Source organism: Cydia pomonella, chromosome 17, assembly GCF_033807575.1.
Source record: "Cydia pomonella isolate Wapato2018A chromosome 17, ilCydPomo1, whole genome shotgun sequence".
In the NCBI taxonomy this organism is placed as follows: domain Eukaryota; kingdom Metazoa; phylum Arthropoda; class Insecta; order Lepidoptera; family Tortricidae; genus Cydia; species Cydia pomonella.
In genome coordinates this window covers 17,304,998-17,325,199 of record NC_084719.1, presented here as the reverse complement: position 1 = coordinate 17,325,199, position 20,202 = coordinate 17,304,998, and the positions used below count along the sequence as shown (strand labels likewise).

The following is a 20,202-nucleotide window of genomic DNA, read 5'->3' as shown; positions in this document are numbered from 1 at the left end:
TTTGGCACACGTCACGTGACCAAACTCGAAACGTCATTGAAGATTCTGATGACGTCGTCACAACTCTCGGATTGACACTGTTGACAGTTACGCGATAAACAACAAATGACAAATGTCAGTTGACAGTTCGTATCTTCTACGTGTGTATGTAGTTATGTGTCAAACCGTAAACTGTGACGTCTCACAATTTTCAAAGAGCGTTTTGGGCGCGAAAGCATCTGTCAAAATATATTTTGTTAATTTAACATATTTAAAGCCGTTTTTAGTATAAGAGTTGAATTTTAGGGCACCTTTTAGTTAATATATAACGTAATACAAGCGTTTCAAAAAATTGGAAACAACCCTAATAGGTTTGTAGAAAAATATTTCATTAATGAAGAAATACTTTTGTTAAACTTGCGTTTGTTAAAATCGGTAATTACCGGTAAAGAATACACTAGCTCTATTTTTATGACAGCTGTCATTGGATGTGACACGACGTTGGTTGGTCCGAGTTGCGCGTTGGGTAAATTGTTTTCACAGTAAGGCTACTGCTTATTATAAAGATGATATTTTCATGATTTTTGTTGTGTTTATTAGGAACTCTGATAAAACATATTTTTCTGTTAAATATCGTGCTGCATACACTCTCAAAGTGTATCATATCAATGTCATTATAGAGTTTAGCCTGAGTTTGGACTACATCTTGACAGTTACTTCACCCCGCTATTCCTCGCCCTTCACCTTCACTTCACTTATGAAAAGTAAGAGGCAGGATAATGTGAATTAGCCGTGATTAAAGTATTAAAATATTTAAAAAATGATAAAGTGATGTATTAAATTTACTAGTAAATAAACTGCCTCACACTGTATCAGTCAGTACATTGCCAAAGAAGCTGGTGATTGTTTCGGTTGGAAGATTTTTATATCTCATTCGGTTGTACATTTAGAGGAAGAGGAGCTATCATCATGAGTAATCAAGAGAACCTGGAAATGGCCCATAGGCAACATGTTAAATATTTCATGCGGTTCCTAGATATTTTGCCTTCATCATTGTCTTCACATGATACTACAAGGTATGTGTTATTGTGACTTCCTAATGAGAATGTTGAACTTTTCAGTAGTCGCAAACACTTTGATTACATATTTTATTGCTTTATTAATTATACAGCCAATAAAAGCTAACAATTAAATCCAATGTTCCAAGAAACATGTGATTTGTATTTTCTTGGTAACTTTGTATTAGGTTTTTTATGAACTTGATGTTATTTGTACTTGTTACTGAAGTAAGTACAAGAAGAAAACTGTTTATGATGTTATTATGTCTGAAATGTTCTTGTAGTCTGGTAAGCTTATCATCCAAAAAGTGTATTTTTCTGTTAGTTTTCCTGTTATTAAACTTTTTATTTTAAGTATTAGATGGTAGTTTTTGTATTATCTAAGTATGTATATATTTATTTAGGTATGTACATCATTGCTTAGTTTTCATAGTACAAATCTGGCTTTGTTTGGTGCTAGGTTGGTTAGAAGATTATCCCCAAATATTTAATAATTTAGAGTCCAACTAAGTTAACTTTGGACAGGCATTGAGAGAGTGTGGAAGTATCATAACAAATGTCAAATTACTATGAAAATATGACATATTATAATCGGCACTTTCACACTTTGTCACATCAAATTAGTTCAGAAAAAATTTGGCTCTCCTGTGATTATCACTGGGATGTTAAGCCTTAAATGAGGATGTAAGCATTGCCTGGGACAATTCACTTAATGACGGGGACACCGGGTCATCAAGCTTCAAACGTGTAAATGTCCCAGTGTATTTGGACTAAACTCATTTCTTATTTCAGGGTAACAATAGCATATTTCTCAGTGGCCGGGTTGGATGTGCTGGGCTCCATTACATCTATATCTGTGGAGCTCCGGTCCCGGATTATAGAATGGCTGTATCATCTTCAAGTGCATCCAAACAAAGAGAGTGAGTGCTAATTTTTTACTTGTTTTTTAAACACATAATAACAGTAAAAACTAAGGCAGTAGGATAGGAATCCTGTCCAAAACATAAATACATTGGCCATGTTTTATGGAGACATAAAAAGTGGTATTTAAAATAGCCTTAATTTTGGCACCTTTACTGTTCACAGGAAAGATGTTTTTTTTTTGATACAAAACATGTATCCTGAACCCTAACACGGTTCTGCCTCCTTCCTTCTTCTTTTTCGCGTTGTCCTGGCATATGATATTTCATACATAACATGGTTCTGTCTAGTTCTGCTAAAAATCTAGACCTATAGTGTCCAAACCTAGGCACAGCCTAGGTAGGTGCACGTTTATACTTTGGCGAATTGACATTGACAAAAAGTGTAGATCAGGGTTTTTTAAAGTTGGGTCCGTAGCATGTTTACCAGGGGCCTGTAGTATTTTTTTTATTTTTTTATTTATTACAGATAAATCACAATTACAGAATATTTGATCAAAAAGTATCGTTAAACCACAATGGTTTGTTTCGATACTCCATTCCACAGTATTTAATAATTAGAAATACAATGCAATACACATATACATCCAATTCGTAAATGACATTATAATTGCAAATATCACAAACTGAGCGCGTCTGTTATATAGTAGACCAGTTACAGTAAAAATACTTATTAGGAATTAAATCTTATTAGACTTATGTGTAATTGAAACTTATAGTAAAAGTATATTTTAAAATAGGTATGAATATGGGTTTTTATTCTTTTCCTAAAATATTTTTTGACAGGGGTCCGTGAAATTGTGAAATTGATTGAAATGTTCAAGTGGTCTGTGACTGCAAAAACTTTAAGAAACCTTGGTGTAGATTATGCAATCCAGAAAAAAACTAGTAGGAATTATCCTCATCCCCATCCAAGTCCAGATTTTCCTAACAATTTGGATTCATATCGCAAAACATGGTGGAAGCATAATAATTTTACAATTTGTTATACTCTCACAGATTTAAACTGTGAAATTGCTGCTGTGTCTGATTCAATCATGCAATTCTCATGCAGTAATTTTAATTTTAAGTTAAGCCATTTGTTGAAACATTCAAGTTTATAAGGAAGTGCCAATGTTGTCTCAAAATTTAAGGAAATACATTATTAAATAATTTCAGCAAAGTATTTTAAGAAATTTAATTATATTTAAGTAATTTTTAAATTTTGCCAATAAATGGCACACAGACAGGAAAAAATAAAATATGCAAGAAATGTAGAAAAATTGAAATTTACTTTACTGTCTGAAATAAAGGATTTATACATTTTATACATTTTATACAATTTTTAAATTTTAGGAAGAAGTACATTTTTCTCATACTTAGTTTACATTAAGATTTGGCTAATTCTGTCTTATACCTATTGTTTCTATTCATAGGGATGTTGTATTAATTGTGAGGAGACTGGATTTGTCCTTTATGAAAGAATAATTCTTATTTACTTCACGGTTGCGCAACACGCCTGTGACACCATTGGTGTTTATAGCATCCGTAACTTGCGCTGGTCATTTAAAAAAAACCGGGCAAGTGCGAGTCGGACTCGTCCACCGAGGGTTCCGTTTTTTTAGTATTTGTTGTTATAGCGGCAACAGAAATACATCATCTATGAAAATTTACCATCACGGTTCATGAGATACAGCCTGGTGACAGACGGACAGATGGGCGGACGGACAGCGGAGTCTTAGTAATAGGGTCCCGCTTTACCCTTTTCCTTAGTCAGTACTGATTACCTCTGATTGTTGGGTATAATGTTAAATAAACATGATTTATGTTGATAAATGTATTTACACAGCCTTGCATTGTACGTGAGTGGTATTGTGTGCTGTTGGGTAAACATTGTAGTTTCTTATCATTTTAACGGCTTTTATATGGCGGTTAAAAGATTATAAGTAGCTCCACTTGATTTACTTTACTTTTATGGCTCAAACATATGTACATGTCTTTAGTCACGACACAATTAACTTAAATATAGTATTTTTCACCACACCAACTGGTAAAGGCCCTCTTGATTGTTCAAAAACGAATGAGAAAGTTGCATTTTATCCACATGTGGGGCAAAGTAATCAGATGCAAATTTTTTAGTTGTTTCCTTGTGTTAGCTAGTGGAATTGACTTTTAAATGATGATTTTGAATGATTATTTTTTTTACGTTCATTTGGATTTGATTTCATTTGAATTTTTTGGTATTTCATAGTTAGTAGTTTCCTCGTGTTGGTGTGGTGAAAATTTTTGTGTTTCACTCGGAGGCAAAGTTGGTTTAACCCTCTTGCATTAAAACTTAAAAATTCTAACATGAAAAACTCGGCCTAATATTTGAAAGAACGCCCGACATACTTTTCAAACTGCCAGCATTCCTGAAATGTAGGTACATCACAACCGAATCAATGGTACCTTTTAAAATAGACAAAGAGTTATATTTTTAAACAATAAACGTTTTCTTTCACTGCGTGACCTCTGTGTCTCATTATAGAAACCAGTATTGCTCACGTAGTCAATGCGAAAAAATAAAAACCATGTACGAGTACCTAATAGTCCTAGTCCATATATGATAACTTTGCAACGATTTGAATAGAGCAAAGTGACGAAGTGTCATTGTAAACGTCATAATTTCATAGAAATTTGGCATAAATGATGACATTCCACACGTTGTCATTGCAAATGCCATGCAGAGTTCGCTTAGTCCGACTCTAATGGTCTAACTTAGCCTTTATTTCCATAATTCGTCTACTCTATACAGTATATTACTAAAAAATATTTAAAATCCTACGTTTTGAATTACCAAACAAGATTAAATGTCGTAGTATTTTGATACTAGATTGACCGACTCCGGTTAAAGTCGCGGGAAACCGTTGGTTGAGGGCAGTGAATGACCATTCGTTGTGGAGGTCCTTAGGGGAGGCCTTTGTCCAGCAGTGGACGTCTTTCGGCTGAAATGATGATGATACTAAATGCAAATTTATGTAGCGACCCTTATTTTCAGTAAATCGCACGACTGATATTGGGGTTTGCTATTTATATCTGACAGATACTTTTAATAACTTTGGTTCCTTATTGTATTTCAGCTGGTGACATGTCAATGTGCGGCTTCCAGGGCTCGTCAACCATCAACATAGAGCTACACCCCGAAAACGCGCACTACCGCTGCGGGCACCTCGCCATGACTTACACTGCGCTATGTACCTTGGTCACACTTGGAGACGACCTCAGCAGAGTTAACCGGAAGGCGTTAGTAGAAGGTAAGTCGGAGGGACATAACTAACACTTGTATTAACAACCTAGACTCAAAAACGCGCACTATCGCTGCGGTCACCTCGCCATGACTTACACTGCGCTATGTACCCTGGTTACACTTGGAGACGACCTCGGCAGAGTTAACTGGAAGGCGTTAGTAGAAGGTAAATCGGAGGAACACAGCTATGACTTGCATTAACAACCTAGACTCAAAAATGTGAACTATCGCTGCGGGCACCTCGCAATGACTTACACTGCGCTATGTACCTTGGTCACACTTGGAGACGACCTCAGCAGAGTTAACCGGAAGGCGTTAGTAGAAGGTAGGAGGGACATAGCCAAGACTTGTAAGTGTTATTATTAACAAGCTAGCCCATAACGCTCACTATAGCTGCCACCTTGCCATGACGTAGGTACCGCCTTGTGTCACACTTGGGGGCGACCTTAGTAGGGTCAACTGGAAGGCGTTCGTAGAAGGTAAGCTCTGTTTTTATATCACAGATTACGAGTCTCTCTTTCCGTAGCTTAAATGACTTAGCAACAGTTTGTAGTTAGTGAAAAATAAGCAGCTTGTATTTAATTTGGACATAACCACATGTTCATATACAGTACATATACAGCTTTACTTTATTGAGCATGATCGTGTGCCTTTTTTTTTTTTTTTTTTTTTTTTTCTTCTTCTGGCTTTTACTCCCTGCCAATTTGCACAGGGTGAATTCGCCAATGTCGGTGTTGACTTTCACACGAGAGGAGAGTGTTCGGTAATATTTTGAGCTTGTGGAAGGATGTGGTAGGGAGAACCTAAAAAACAAATAATTGTTATGGACATCACAAACGAACACATGACGTATACAATTGTTAGCAAATAAGCGGGAAGCGGATGACAGAACGTTAATGGTGCCAACATGAAGGAAGTGAGAGAGAAGAAAACCATATAAATGTATAATGTAGAGTATGTATAAAATTAAAGATATATAATTAGGTCTGAAAAGATAATACTTTATTTATAGTTTAATGTTATTTGCTTGTAAATATTTAATTAGGATAGAAGTTAGAATAGGATCCATGTAACAAAGTAGCGAGCTGAAGCATATAGGTCGTGGAACATTATCGGGCAATACATCGTACAGTGAGTAGCTACACTTTGAGCATGCAAAGAAAATGTGGTCCAAGTTGCCCTCATCAAGCCCACAATCACACAATGAGTTCGCACGAACACCTATCATAGCCAGAAATAACGGAGTACATACTTTGCCCAAACGTAAGCGACAGATGGTGGATATTACCCATTTCGGAGACGTACGGAATCGATAGAACCACGGTTTTCGAGATATACGAGGTTGTATACAGCCATAATGTCTACCTGTCACTAATCTCGAGGTATCCCATTGCTCCTGCCATGTATTAAATAGATCCGACAGTGAACCACTCAGAAGGTCTGTACTGTAAATATCCTCTTTTATTAATCCAATGTCAATAGCTCGTTTTGCCCATGTATCAGCCATCTCATTGCCGCTAATACCACAGTGGCTTGGAACCCATCCGAGAACAATATTTAGGCCCCCTAATTCACACCTACGCAGTACAGCTTTGATTTCTAAAATCAAAGGAAATTTGGCTCTAAGTTTGAATTGGTTGCCTACAATAGCCTGTAGGCAGCTTCTACTATCAGAGAAGATAATAGTTTTTTTAATACTATGGGTCTCTGCATATTTGGCAGCTTCAAGAATAGCAACTGCTTCACCTGTGAAAATCGACGCTTGAGGAGGACACCTAAATGAGAGGACAATATTGTACCGAGGAATCCACACTGCTGCTCCCACACATCTTGCAGGATCTACCTTTGAAGCGTCAGTATAAACCGGTAAATAATCTTGCCATTTATCTAAAAATTTATTAAATTTGTTGTTTGCTGCAGGATCATTTTTGAAAATTCCTATGTCTAATATAACTTTAGGGGTATATATTAGGGTTTCAAATGCCGCTTCAAATAAAGGATTAGTGCCGGATGTATATAAACTTGGGTAAATATTAATTAATTTTAAAAAAGATATCATTATTTTAGGAGAAGTTTTATGTGTCCAATATTGGTTTTCAGTGAGTTCCAGTGCAAGTGACCGCAAACGTGGAAGCAGCAAATGATTGTAGTAAGAACTGGCTTTGATTAAAAATCTATCGGCAAGATATTGTCTGCGGAGAGGCAAAGGAGGCTCAACACCTTCCACCTGCATGGCGTTCTTGGGAGAAGAACGCATAGCTCCGAGTATGATCCTCAAACATTTAGCTTGTATGAGATCTAATTTACCTAGTCCATCCTTATTGCAAGGTTCCATTAAAAATGACCCATAGTCTATATGACTGCGTATGATGGCATTGTAGAGTAGCTTCTGACAGTATGGATGTGAGCCCCACCAAACACCTGACAATGCTCGCAGAATATTGATATTTTTTTCACACTTACCTATTATATACTTGTGATGTGAAATGCCAGACATTTTGTGATCTAAAATGACACCTAGGAATTTTACTGACTCCTTACTTGGAATCATAACACCGCCATAACGGACATCTGCAGCAGGCATGATTCTTCTGCGACTGAACGTGACTACACAACTCTTTGTTGGCGATAGAGTAAGACCATGTTCATCAAGCCAATCTTTGAGGTAACCCAGAGCTGTGTTCAAACTAGCAGCGGCTTTATCTATTGACTTTGCTGAGGTGTATAAGACCAGATCATCAGCATACTGCAAGATATTACAAAAGGATAAGACAGATTGCTCCAAGTCGTAGGTGTAGATACTGTAAAGCAGAGGGCTGAGTACAGATCCTTGCGGGAGACCCCGCCACAAAGTCCGAGGTGGATGATAAGAATTACCATTCCTAATTTTAATTGACCTACCCATAAACAACTTGGTGACAATATGTACAATCTTCGCGGGAATGCTCAGATGTAGCATTTTTGCCCTGAGCACCGGAAGAAGGACATTGTCGTAAGCCGCAGAGATATCTAGAAAACATCCTAGCAGATATTCGTTTTTGGAAAAGGTAAGTCGGATATCAGTTGCTAAAATGTTTAAACTGTCCATTGTACTACGGCCCTTTCGGAAACCAAATTGAGTGTCAGCTAGAATGCCCTTATTTTCTGCAAACCATTCCAGTCTATTTTTAACCAGGTGCTCCAGTATCTTTCCCATTGTTGCAGAAAGAGCAATCGGCCGATATGAGCTAGCCTCGTCTGGGTTTTTAGACGGTTTTAGGATTGGAATAATTACTTGGGTCTTCCAGTCTCCTGGGATCTCCCCCGTGTCAAAGGCATGGTTTAGGATACCAAGTAGATATTCCTGTGATGATGTATTTAACTTGGACAAGAAACAATATGGTATGCCATCCTCTCCAGGTGTAGTATTCCTTAGTCCATTAAGCACTACACTAAGCTCTGAGAATGAGAAAGGCTTATCCAAGTCGCTGGAGGTGCATAGCAACGGGGGAAGTAACAAGCAGGATGCTTCGGGGACAGTTGGAGGGGCAAGTCTATCTGCGAACTCTGATAGCCAGGGGGAATCCGTGGTAGTCTTAGACTCTGGATTAAATGAACCCCTGAACCTCTTTACGTTTCGCCATATAAGTGTTGAGGGGGTTCTAGGAGAGAAGCTCTCGCAAAACCCCCTCCATCCCTTCTTCTTAGCCTTTGCTAGGAAACGCTTTGTACGGGCCGAGATTTTTTTTAATGAAATAAAGTCATCCAAATTTCCTGACTCATTGAAAGCTTGCTCCGCAGCATTTCTTTTTTTTACGGCTGCTGTGCAGTCAGCGTTCCACCACGGGGGTGATGGAATTTTATGTTTAACAGCTCTCTTTTTTGGGATAAACTTATCGGCAGCTTCTAATAAAACATTTTTAAATTTTAAATATTTTTCGTCTTGACTAATTTCGCTCGTGTCCCACTCTTTTATATTTTCCTCTACATAAAAAGCATAATTGGGCCAGTCTGCTGATTGTATTTTGTGTTTCAGCAGCGGTTCAGGGGAAGGAGATGGAAGAATAGATGAAGGCTTAGTGATAATAATAGGGAAATGGTCACTGCCAAATGACTGACGTAATACCCTCCAGGATAATAAAGAAGATAAACTAGGAGAACAAACAGATAAATCGAGAACTGATTGGGGATTCTGGCCTGGGTATACCCGATGCGTGGGAGTTCCATCATTAATAACTCCCACATTGATGACATCGAACAGATCCAGCAGGGCTGACGAAAACGAATCTGAATGGTATGATCCCCAGGAGATATTGTGACAGTTAAAGTCTCCTAAAATTATAAGAGGAGGTGGGACAGATGTGAGAATAGATTGTAATTCATCTATATCAACTTCTTCAGGATGGGGGATATATATAGAGATGAAATTAATGCCCATAACCTTCGCAGCTACGGCATTAATCCCATCCGAGTGAGGGGGGATCGGAATTTGGAAGAAAGGGTAACAGCGCTTGATCAATAACGCGCATCCGGCGCGTCCGTCACTACGGTCTTCCCGGAGACATGAGAAGCCCGGGACTCTAAAAAGAGCGCCGGGACGCAACCATGTCTCCGAAATAGCCGCAATAGACACGGCGTGGTCGTTGATGAGCTGAATAAGGTCAGGTTTTTTTGGTATGATACTTCGACTATTCCATTGTAGAAATGTGACCGGGGGGGCCATTGTGGAATGTAAGTCTCTCCGCGAGTGTAACCATTAAGGGTGCAACGTCGTTCGGTAGGAAATCGCTCCATTTAGCGATGATGTTTGTTAAAAATTTCAAACAGAGTTCCATTAGGTCTTCATTGGGAGTGATTCTATTGTAAGAAGAAGAGCCATTCAGAGCTTGACCATTGGGGAGTTGAGGTGGGGGGGTTCGGACGATATTGTTGTGAGCTTCTCTATCATAACCCGGGGACAGAGGGACCCTCGTCCGGGGTGCTCGGTATACGGTCTTACGATACGAAGTGGTGGGCGGAGGAGTGGGCATGGAAGTATTAGGGTGGCATGGGGACTGGGAAGATCGGGAAGAGTCTGTAACCTGCTCAAACATGACTCTTGCTATATCTGAATATGGTCTGCGAACTGCTGAAAACTGTGCTGCTGCTTCTGCGTATGAGATGTTCTGCTCAGACATGGCAAGTTTAATGGCTTTTTGTCTACCATATTCATTGCATACTTTATCTGTAGCAAAATGCCTACCTGTACAAAAGATACATGTCACATGTTCTGGGGCTACATTGCATCCATCACCGGGGTGTTTCTGTGCACACTTATAACATCTAGCATCAGACCGGCACTGTGTTTGAATATGACCAAACCTAAGGCACTTCCTGCATTGAATTATTGGCAGTTGATATACTTCTACCACTAGAGAGGTGTAATAGGCGAAGATTTTCGACGGTAAGGATTGCCCTTCAAAAGTAACTACAACTGATTGGGTTGGCACCCAGGATGAGGAGCCATCATTGTTTGCCACCTTCCGTTGCAGACGTCGAGCCTTAAGAATCTTCCCTTTGCCTTCTTTGAGATTCGTACCATTGACTAATTCCTCCATAGTCCAATCCGAAGGAACTCCACGAACAACTCCCATACGCGATACATGGTATGAGGGGATATCAGCTGTAAACTTATTTTTGTCAAGTAATGGGTGCTTTAAGAAGCTATTTGCATCAGCTGCTGTGGAGAAAGTAACTGCTACTCTGTTGCGACCTACCGACTTAATACCACCTTCCTTCTGGATGTTGTTTACATTTCCTTGAGTAAGCAAAAGGCCTACATTGATGGGTTTCAGAGAGGCATTGGACGATGGAGCGGACTCTCTAGAGACATGAACTATAAATGGTCCATCATCTTCGGCATTGTACTCTCGGTATTTGCTGTCTAGACTGGGGTGTTTGTATAAATGTGGGTTGAACTCGACTGTATTATTTTCATTTACCTCAACTGGATTATTTTTATTAAACTCTGCCACATTACTATTATTAGGTTCGACTGTATTATTTGTATTGCCCAACTGCTTGCTAGTCTCTATCGGGTCGATTACAATTTTTTTTGGGGAAGGCTCCAGCTGGGTCGGTGACAAATTTAAGTTGCGTTTACGTGAGGTTGTCTCCCAATTCATGTCATTATCACCGGCCTCATCTGGAGGCTTCTCCTTTTCATTCCCATCCATCCAAACGTCTACAGTATTAACCTACTGTATTGTGTAAATATACCACCACCTGATTAGTAAATAAGGAAAGTTGTTTTATTTATGGGAATAACCTAAAAACGAACCACTCACTCAACGCGCTACTCCTCAATCGATCGTGTGCCTATTTATACATAAAATGCTCATAAATGACACGTTCTAGTTTTAATTATAGTTATTTTAATTTGTTAATTACCTGCATGCTCACTCATATTTTATGTGTTATCTTGTATTTTCTCTATTTAAGTGAAATGTTAAATTTCATTTGAGAAAATAAATTTCTTTAACCACAAAACCGAATAGATTTATGGCTGACATGACGAAAAATTACATATAATTATCGAACCTGCTTATAAAATTTCACGAGAATCGGTTGAGATGAGAAATGTGACCTGTATAGATAAAATATATACCTACCTATACAAAAGTAACCCAAACTGAAACGGATAACCTTCGCTCGCTCTTCGCGTTTGCTCTGTTTAATATGAAAATGACAGTTCGATTAGCCATTCGTATTAAGATAGATCAATTCGAAAACTTCGAGCAATCGATATCATTCTAGTATAGGTATATGAATGAAAAATAAAATTTGGTGAAAGCAAGCCCAATTAAATTTATATTTATGTTCCACGTTGATTAATTTGTAGAATCTATGTTTTATTTAATATGTACCGTTCCAGGTGTAAAGGCGCTTCAGACAGAAGAAGGCAACTTCGCAGCGACGCTGTCGGGCTGCGAGTCCGACATGCGGTTCGTGTACTGCGCGGCCTGCATCAGCTACATACTCGACGACTGGTCCGGCTTCGACAAGGAGAAGGCGGCCGATTACATCATCAAGTCGATAGTGAGTCATTTTCCTATCATTTTGTTGTGTTAGCCTTTAGAATTTTTATACGACAATTATACGAAATATTTACACGAAAACGTACGTACGTAGCAAAGAGAATTTGAAATAGACGTGTATTGTCAAAGAAAACTTTGTAGCGACGTAAATTTACTGCCATCTTTCGACACATCATTAAAACTTTTAGAAATCAAAAAGTGGCGCCATCTAATAATAAATCAAAGGCCAAAGGTATCGCAGCATCGTTTCGAGCCATAACCTTTATGTAGTGCCCGGTAAGATGGCGCCACTCTTTGATATTTAACAAATTCAACACATATCAGTGAAAGAATAAAGATCAAAGTTAAATGGCGTTCTAAAAGTTTTAATTATGTGTCGAAAGATGGCAGTAATGTACGTCGCTACAAAGTTTTCTTTGACAATACACCTCTATTTCAAATTCTCTTTGGTACGTAGTTAGTTTAGCCATACCTATACTTTTGTACGATGTTTTTTCGTTCTAATCGAAGCAAAAACTAAGAGTTCTGCCTCACTTATAATCATGAGGTCACGTCAACTTTCAAGTATAGATTTGTATGGCGCGAAACTCGAATTCTACATGGACCTAATGTAGCTCTACTAGTTATACAAGAAGTGATTCATTATTTAAAAAAAAAGTCGTGTGCACACTCTGTTTTTTCTTTAATACAGCGATGTGTTTCTTAAAGATATATATCCGAGAGATAAAAATGCCTGAAGCAGTTAATTTGCAGCATAGTGGTAGGTAGCTATTTGTACAGATAATTATTCTTCTTTATTAATTATGCGTGACTAAAAAATATAAAAATCTTGACAATTTTAATCCCTACAAAGCAGAATCATAAAAATTATTCATTTAACGATGATTTATATTATTTCCAAGGAACTTATTAAAAACTCGCCACTAGATACTGATACGTGATTTGATTTATTTCTGAGTTATTTTTCAATTGATACCATTGATTTGAATTGACCAATTAGACTTCTGTCTAACGGTGTATAGCTTTATACTACTGACCTGAAAATGTAGTATTATTTCCAACTGTGTATTTTCTTGCACTTTCCTTCACCTAAACCTTCTTTAGAGCCATACTGTTTGATTACTTATATTTTTCGCATGTCTTTATTATATTTACTGAAAATTTCCCAGTTTTTAAAATTAACATTCGTATGATTCCATAAGAAATATATTGAAAGTGTCATTTGAAAAGACCCGCGTTACAGTGGCGCCCCTAGCCCCCAATTTAGCTCGTCCATAACCCGTTTTTAGATGGGTTATGGTGATTAATATGTTGTGGTTCTATAGAAAAAAATAAGACAAAAAATATATTCTTAAAGGCAACTTTGTATGGGGCCTGGTCCAAAAACTAACAGAAATGAGAGGTCATTAGATAGGTATTTCTATGTATGTACTTAGCTTAAAAAAGATGGGCAAAAATAGCTACGAATTGGAATCCAAAAGTTGGCAAAAAAAAAGGGCAAACCAAAAACTAAGGAAAAAATTGGAAAGAAATGGCAATAAATAGACAAAAATGGAAGAAAATGCTGGACAAATACCTAAATATAATAGAAAAAGGCGATTCGGAAGAGGCCTAGGTTAAAAGACCTTACGAACATGTTCATAGAAAATGTTAATATAATAAGGAATTGTTAAATAGAATGCCAACAGTTCGTATAATAAAGGCTTTAATAATAATAATAATAATGTATGTACTTCATTTCGTTCTATGGGCACCAAGCGGAATTCCATTGCAGAACCGAGATATTTAGTCAAAATGTTGTCACCCTTATTACCTAGGCAATAGAATCCAATGAATAAATGAATTGCTGCAGCGTAGATGTTCGCGCACCGCTGGGCGAGCGCGGCAAATTGTGCTCATAGAACAAAATAAAGTTCATAGAAATACCTATCTAATATCGCATAGTCCTTTCCTACCTCAACTACTACCGTAAAAACGCTTCTAGTATCTAGTTGGAGTCTAACTTTGCGCCGAGTTGAACAGATAAAAATGAGGGAGTGTCAACATAAATGTCACATTTTCATAGAGACATTAATGGTAACATTGCCGCGCTTTGGCATTCCAAATGCGATGTAGACTTAGATTGGTCCGATTCTATCACATTTTAATATTTTTACGTTTATTTGGGCACAAACGGTACAATAATTCTTACAAATGGTAATATTAATTAATACATAAACCAATAAAGTTGCCACTAACTACTAGCGTATATACAAAAAAACAGAACGGAATAACAATTATATCTACAGATCAAGCATTTGTAAGCATTCAAAAAAAAGAGAATAATGAAGTTAAAATATACTAAACATTATTCAAAGCATTACTTAAACTCAACTAACGGAATATTAAACATAACATTGTGCGATAAACTATTATTATTACACTTGCACGCTTCATCAATGAAGGAATTCGCTTTATATTTTTTTCGCGTAAAGGGGATGTGAAAGAGTTTGTGATGCCGTGTGTTCAAACGAGGAGTTCTAAAATCAATTTTATTTATTAAATAAGGAGTCAATATGATATGTTAAAATTTGATATAAAATATTTAGTTATATATCTCAGGGCTACGACTACGGCATCGCGCAGTGCCCCTCGCTGGAGTCGCACGGCGGCACCACGTACTGCGCGCTGGCCACGCTGCAGCTCACCGGCCAGCTGCCGCGGCTCTCCCCGCAGCAGCTGCGCGGCCTGCAGCGCTGGCTCGCCCTCCGCCAGCTCGACGGCTTCCAGGGCCGCCCCAACAAGCCTGTCGACACCTGCTACAGCTTCTGGGTCGGAGCATCGCTTAAAATGCTCAAAACATTAAAATACACAAACTACGGCAGCAATAGGAGCTACGTTTACGAAACGCAGGACGTTATCGTCGGCGGCTTCTCGAAGTGGCCGGATACTTGTACGGACCCGATGCACACGTATTTAGGTTTGGCCGGGCTCAGTTTGATAGGGGAGAAGGGGCTTTTGAAAATTGTGCCTACTCTTAATATAACTAAACGGGCGTTCGAACATTTGCAAAGTTTACACGAGAAATGGGCCAAGGAGTCATAGTGATGGCATTTTTTTAGGCGTGGAATACATGGGATCGCGTGGATTCGAGCGATTTGCATACTGTCATGAAAACGGTTATCTAACTATCTTTATTGCGACCATATAAGATCTACAAATGTTTAGTTAAGGTCAATGTGGGGAAACCGGCTTATAAATTTTTTGGGTGATAAGATCGTCAAAGAATAGATTGATAAAACGTTTATTAAAATGCTGCAGAAACACACAATTTACACATTCATTACAAACTGAACAAAACTAAAGTATACAATTCAATTAGAAGAAAAAATAATCACTAAACACGAGAAATGGATATACTTCCTGTACGCATTACAGCAAAAACAAAAGGGTTCCGAGCTATTTCACAGCTCTTTTGAACAAAGCACTGATATTCTGTCGGAACCCGGATCACGTTACAGTTACGTACAATTAAATATGATGGTAAAATACTAGTATTTTAGTGTAAAAAACGTAATGGTGTAAATATGTTCCGAAACGAAATACTTAAATAAAAAATGGCCATAAGATAAAAGTAAGAAAATGCGTAGGTTTAGTTCAAAATCCATCTGTATACGTACTTTGCTCAGACACAGTGAGAAAGGAAGAGCTTCAATCCTGCTCCACCGACCTGTATGTGTAAAAGCGCAGGAGTTAGAAGAGACAAAAGTGATTATAGACGGTCTTGTCTGATAGACGGTTTTCTCCACATTGACCGTCATTGTTAGTGGATACTATCGTCAAAGTTCCAAATCGGCTGATACATAGGGCAACGCTGCGAAACGCGATTTCGTGTATACTGCATTTAATATCTTGTTATCTTGTTGAAATCAGATTAGAAGGATATTGTGTGATGTTTCATAATTTTAAGTTCGCGAATTAAGCGAAGCTGGCACAAATAAATCTGAATTAACATATGGGTCTGTATGAGTTTGGGTGTGAAGATTTGTTTTGCTTCGTGACATATCTCTAAATCTTATTTTTATGGATTGTTTGCATACTTAACAATTTATATTGTCTTTTTTTAATTAATGTTCAATGTTCCTGTATGAAATGCATTTTGTTTTATAAACTATGAATAAGTACTTAAAGGTCGGTGCATACGTCACGTGGGTGAATTAACTATTTTTTTTTGTTTTTGTTCAGCTAGGCGTCAAAATAGTACCACAGTTTTTAGAATAATCCGTGTACAGTAGCTATCAGAAATATCGGAGCAGCCAAGGTGCTCAAAAATATCTGAACACGCACGCTAACGCTTTGACAATAGAGACGTGTTCAGATATTTGTGAACACCTTGGCCGCTCCGATTTATCTGATGGTGACTGCGCCATATCATATTTTACGGTCACTGATTTGTCCAACGTCAACTTTTGACAATCGAAGTTACGTAAAATTACGGAAGGTGTGTGGAGATAAGGAACGAAATCTCCATGTACCAAAAAGTGTCATCAAAAAACTTTAAATAGGTGGCGCTACAATAAGAGTACTTGAACAAAAAAATCAAATCATAGACAGCGCAATTCACTCCGTCAATAACGCCCAGGTTCTTAGCTACTCTAGCGCTACTCTGGGGAGATTTGGAACTATTATTTATAGCTGACAGCTGGACACTTTTGCAACAGTTCTACCATAAGATATGCCACTCCTCTTAATTCCACACTCCATACGCAAAATGTATGGAGCTGTACAGCGCCATCTCGTTTATCTGTCAAATTTGAAGCACGAAATTGTCTTAGCTTTTACACATCTCACTGAATCAATGTAATTTTGCTCGAGATATAAAATTGAAGAAATTTGAACTTAATGTAATTCTATTGTATGTTAAAATTTCTTTAATTTTATATATTGAGTTATAAACTTCTTCCCGCCGTGTATCGATATTATTATGCTTGGAAGATAGCCAATTGCAGAAAGGGCTTAAACTACCACAAACATGAATGATCTTTTAATTCAAATGTCATTGTACCAGGATTCAAAGAATGACCAAAGCTCCCGTAACCATGGCAACGTGTGACAAGAAAAAGTTGATTCACCCACGTGATCTTTGCCATGCGAAGGGTAGTCTGTTTTTTTTTTACTATGAAGTACTGGGAATAGGAAGTAGAATGGAAAGCTCGTTGTTTGTTTGCATAGAAAATGTATGGCGCAGTACATTATAGTTAAAAAAACAGACTGGGGCAAAAGAAACACATGTAAGGAAAATAAACGGAGATATCAAAAACTACATTAAATGAGAATATAAAAAAACTGCTTTTATAAAATTAACTAAAAATGCTTACCCAGAACAGCCCAGAAGGACTTTCCTCATGCGGTTACTGTGCAAAATAAACTGTTTCTCTTGTGGGGTATTAGTACAGCTTACAGTAAGCTTAAAATTACTCCTTTTCCCGTCTTGAATGGTGAAACGGATCGTATGCAGCGACCTTAAATAGATGCTTTCTGCCTCTATACTCAGAAATAACAACGATTGTAATAATATAGCACTTAAAGCACTTTGGTACAATGTATGTATGTGTCCCGTGCCATAAAACTGTGTGAAAGTCGGCAGTATTGCTGTAGTTAGGTATTTATGAAATTATTGCACAAATTTATGTAATTTATAAGCTTTTATAGGTATAATTAAGGCTTTCATTTCGTCGAATTTACTTGTCTTATAACTAATAATATATATCTTTACATGTTTTTGTTAGCTTATTTTAGTTAGGGTCCAAATGATGGGCAAAATCTTTATTTTTTTCTAAATGTCCCTTAGCTTCGCATTGGTCCGGTCAGCCTATTTCTTTCTCGCTTTCACTCATAGCTGCGTCTGTAACGGACCGATCTCGATCGAACAGGCCTCGGACCGTACCAAGGTCGTGGTCCGGTACGCCCGTCTGTTATAGCTTTTGTGTATTGTGTATTTAACTTGCCCCAAAAATGTGTTATAGATACTTGCCAATATTATCTTCACATTTCAAGCCTCTACTTTTTAAATGTTACTGGATGCCTAGCCAAAGTTACAATCGTTAGCGCTATGATAACGTAACGCTTTGTGTCTCTCTGTCACTCTTCCATATTAATGCGACATTGACAGTTGTGTTTCGTTCGCTATGAACCGTAAACGATTGGCATGTTGGCTACGCACCCTGATGCTTCTCAACCTGTCGTCTACCAAGTTGTCAAAAAAGCACCCCGACCCAATCCAAATCCCGAAGAAAATCTACTAACTCCCTTATTCATAAACGTCTACTAAAGTTAACAAGCCGCTAATAATCGTTGGTCCCTTTCCGACGTATTGGTATGATGGAAAGGGACAAATGATTATTAGAGGCTTGTTAACTTTAGTAGACGTTTATGAATAAGGGGGGTTAGAGTGTACCGGCCAATTGTTGCCATTGTTACGACGGATTCTATTAGCACCCGAGCAAATTCGCAGTCGAAAAGCAGCTTTATTTTGATTTTAATGAAACTGATTTCGATTGGGGTTAAAATGGCCGGAAAACTCCGGACGTAACATATAATATATACATTATTTAAGTAACAAATACGGGGCACAAAAGACTGGACGGAGAACTCTGGCCGGGATATATATAGAGGGGTGTTTATCTCTCAAAACCTTGATAAATGTATAAGTATGCCTTTTTTGGCCGGAGATATCCAATCTGGGTAGACGTCAGGGTTAGTCGATCAGCCGATTCGATTTTAAGCATTACATAGATCGATGGTGACGTAGCGCCCTTAGTGACAATCTGGGAGAACTGATACATAGCGCTTTTGTGTTAAGGCGCAAAACACACATAGGAAAAACTAGTATTAAGTAACATTCGGATGTCAATGTGAGGAAGCCCGGCATATAACTTTTTGGTTGGAAAGACCGTCATTGGGTGCAGCAGAGTGTGTGTACAAACTCAAGAATGAGAAGCGACGAAAGAGTTTGTGGACTGTCTTACTTGATAGACGGTCTTCCCCACATTAACTTTATCTTAAAAATTCTAACTATATCCAAGATACACAATACAAACACACAAACAACAAAGCTCATACAATAAATAAAGTTTTATACAAAGCTCTGACCGCTCTTCGACGACGCACTGCTCCGGTCTTCGTCTGTGGAATTCAAGTTAGATATTGTTGCTATGTGTAAGGTGTTTTTATTACCTCGTAAGGCCACTGAATAAACGATTGTATTTATTAAAGTATTCCAAATTTACGCTATTTGTTTAAGTTACGATTAGTTTATGAATTGTTTTAATGGCATTTATTCAATTTACCTACGGAGAAACTAGTTATACCTAGATTACCTAGGTGACGCGCAGTAGAGTTGGTGCCTGCGTTGCGTACGCATTTATATTTTATTGTTTGTGTTTAAAAAATAAATACAAAAGATTTTTACCGTTTAATTTGTGGTTTCATTGATTATATCTACAGACGGCTTTGAGGCCGATCCGATGAAATGCGTCGTATGGGATGTTCATAGTGTGATTCTGGGGCCTACATACAAAATCACTAATAGTACCTAGCTTTTATTTTATTACGCAATCCGGACCAAGTCTCAAAAAAGAAACTATTTGGTTCGACTCAGCGATCGTCGCGTTTCATTGGGTCGCGTCGCATGTTGTAAGAAACCTTGATTAGGTACCTTGCGAGTAATTTGTATCAGTTTTTTTTCATCGTCATCGTCGAGAATGTTGTACGGGCGAGCGTATTTAAAGCTAGACCAGTAATATGTGATCACGCGCCGTATTGCGGAATTTCATTGGAACTACATTTTTAACCTTTTGAATGCTTAGGAGCAGATCTGCTCCATATATATTCAACCAAAAACTTAAACATAAAGATGACATGGTTGCTAAGTAAATGGCAAATTT

General features: G+C 37.9%; 1 protein-coding gene across 1 annotated transcript; it reads left to right on the top strand.

Moving 5' to 3' along the window:
* Positions 1-684: 684 nt before the first annotated feature.
* Positions 685-19,734, top strand: LOC133526779 (geranylgeranyl transferase type-1 subunit beta). The gene is made up of 5 exons (XM_061863526.1): positions 685-1,055; positions 1,830-1,957; positions 5,056-5,229; positions 12,115-12,278; positions 14,879-19,734. Exons 1-5 carry the CDS (start codon positions 949-951, stop codon positions 15,359-15,361), a joined length of 1,056 nt encoding a protein of 351 aa, XP_061719510.1. The 5' UTR covers positions 685-948; the 3' UTR covers positions 15,362-19,734.
* Positions 19,735-20,202: the final 468 nt, after the last annotated feature.

Bases quoted from the DNA above. Each gene is read 5' to 3' on its own strand.
- LOC133526779 (XM_061863526.1), top strand. From the start codon at position 949: ATGAGTAATCAAGAGAACCTGGAAATGGCCCATAGGCAACATGTTAAA. The intron at 1,958-5,055 runs GTGAGTGCTAAT...ATTGTATTTCAG, and splicing joins AGTGCATCCAAACAAAGAGA to CTGGTGACATGTCAATGTGC. The intron at 5,230-12,114 runs GTAAGTCGGAGG...GTACCGTTCCAG, and splicing joins CCGGAAGGCGTTAGTAGAAG to GTGTAAAGGCGCTTCAGACA.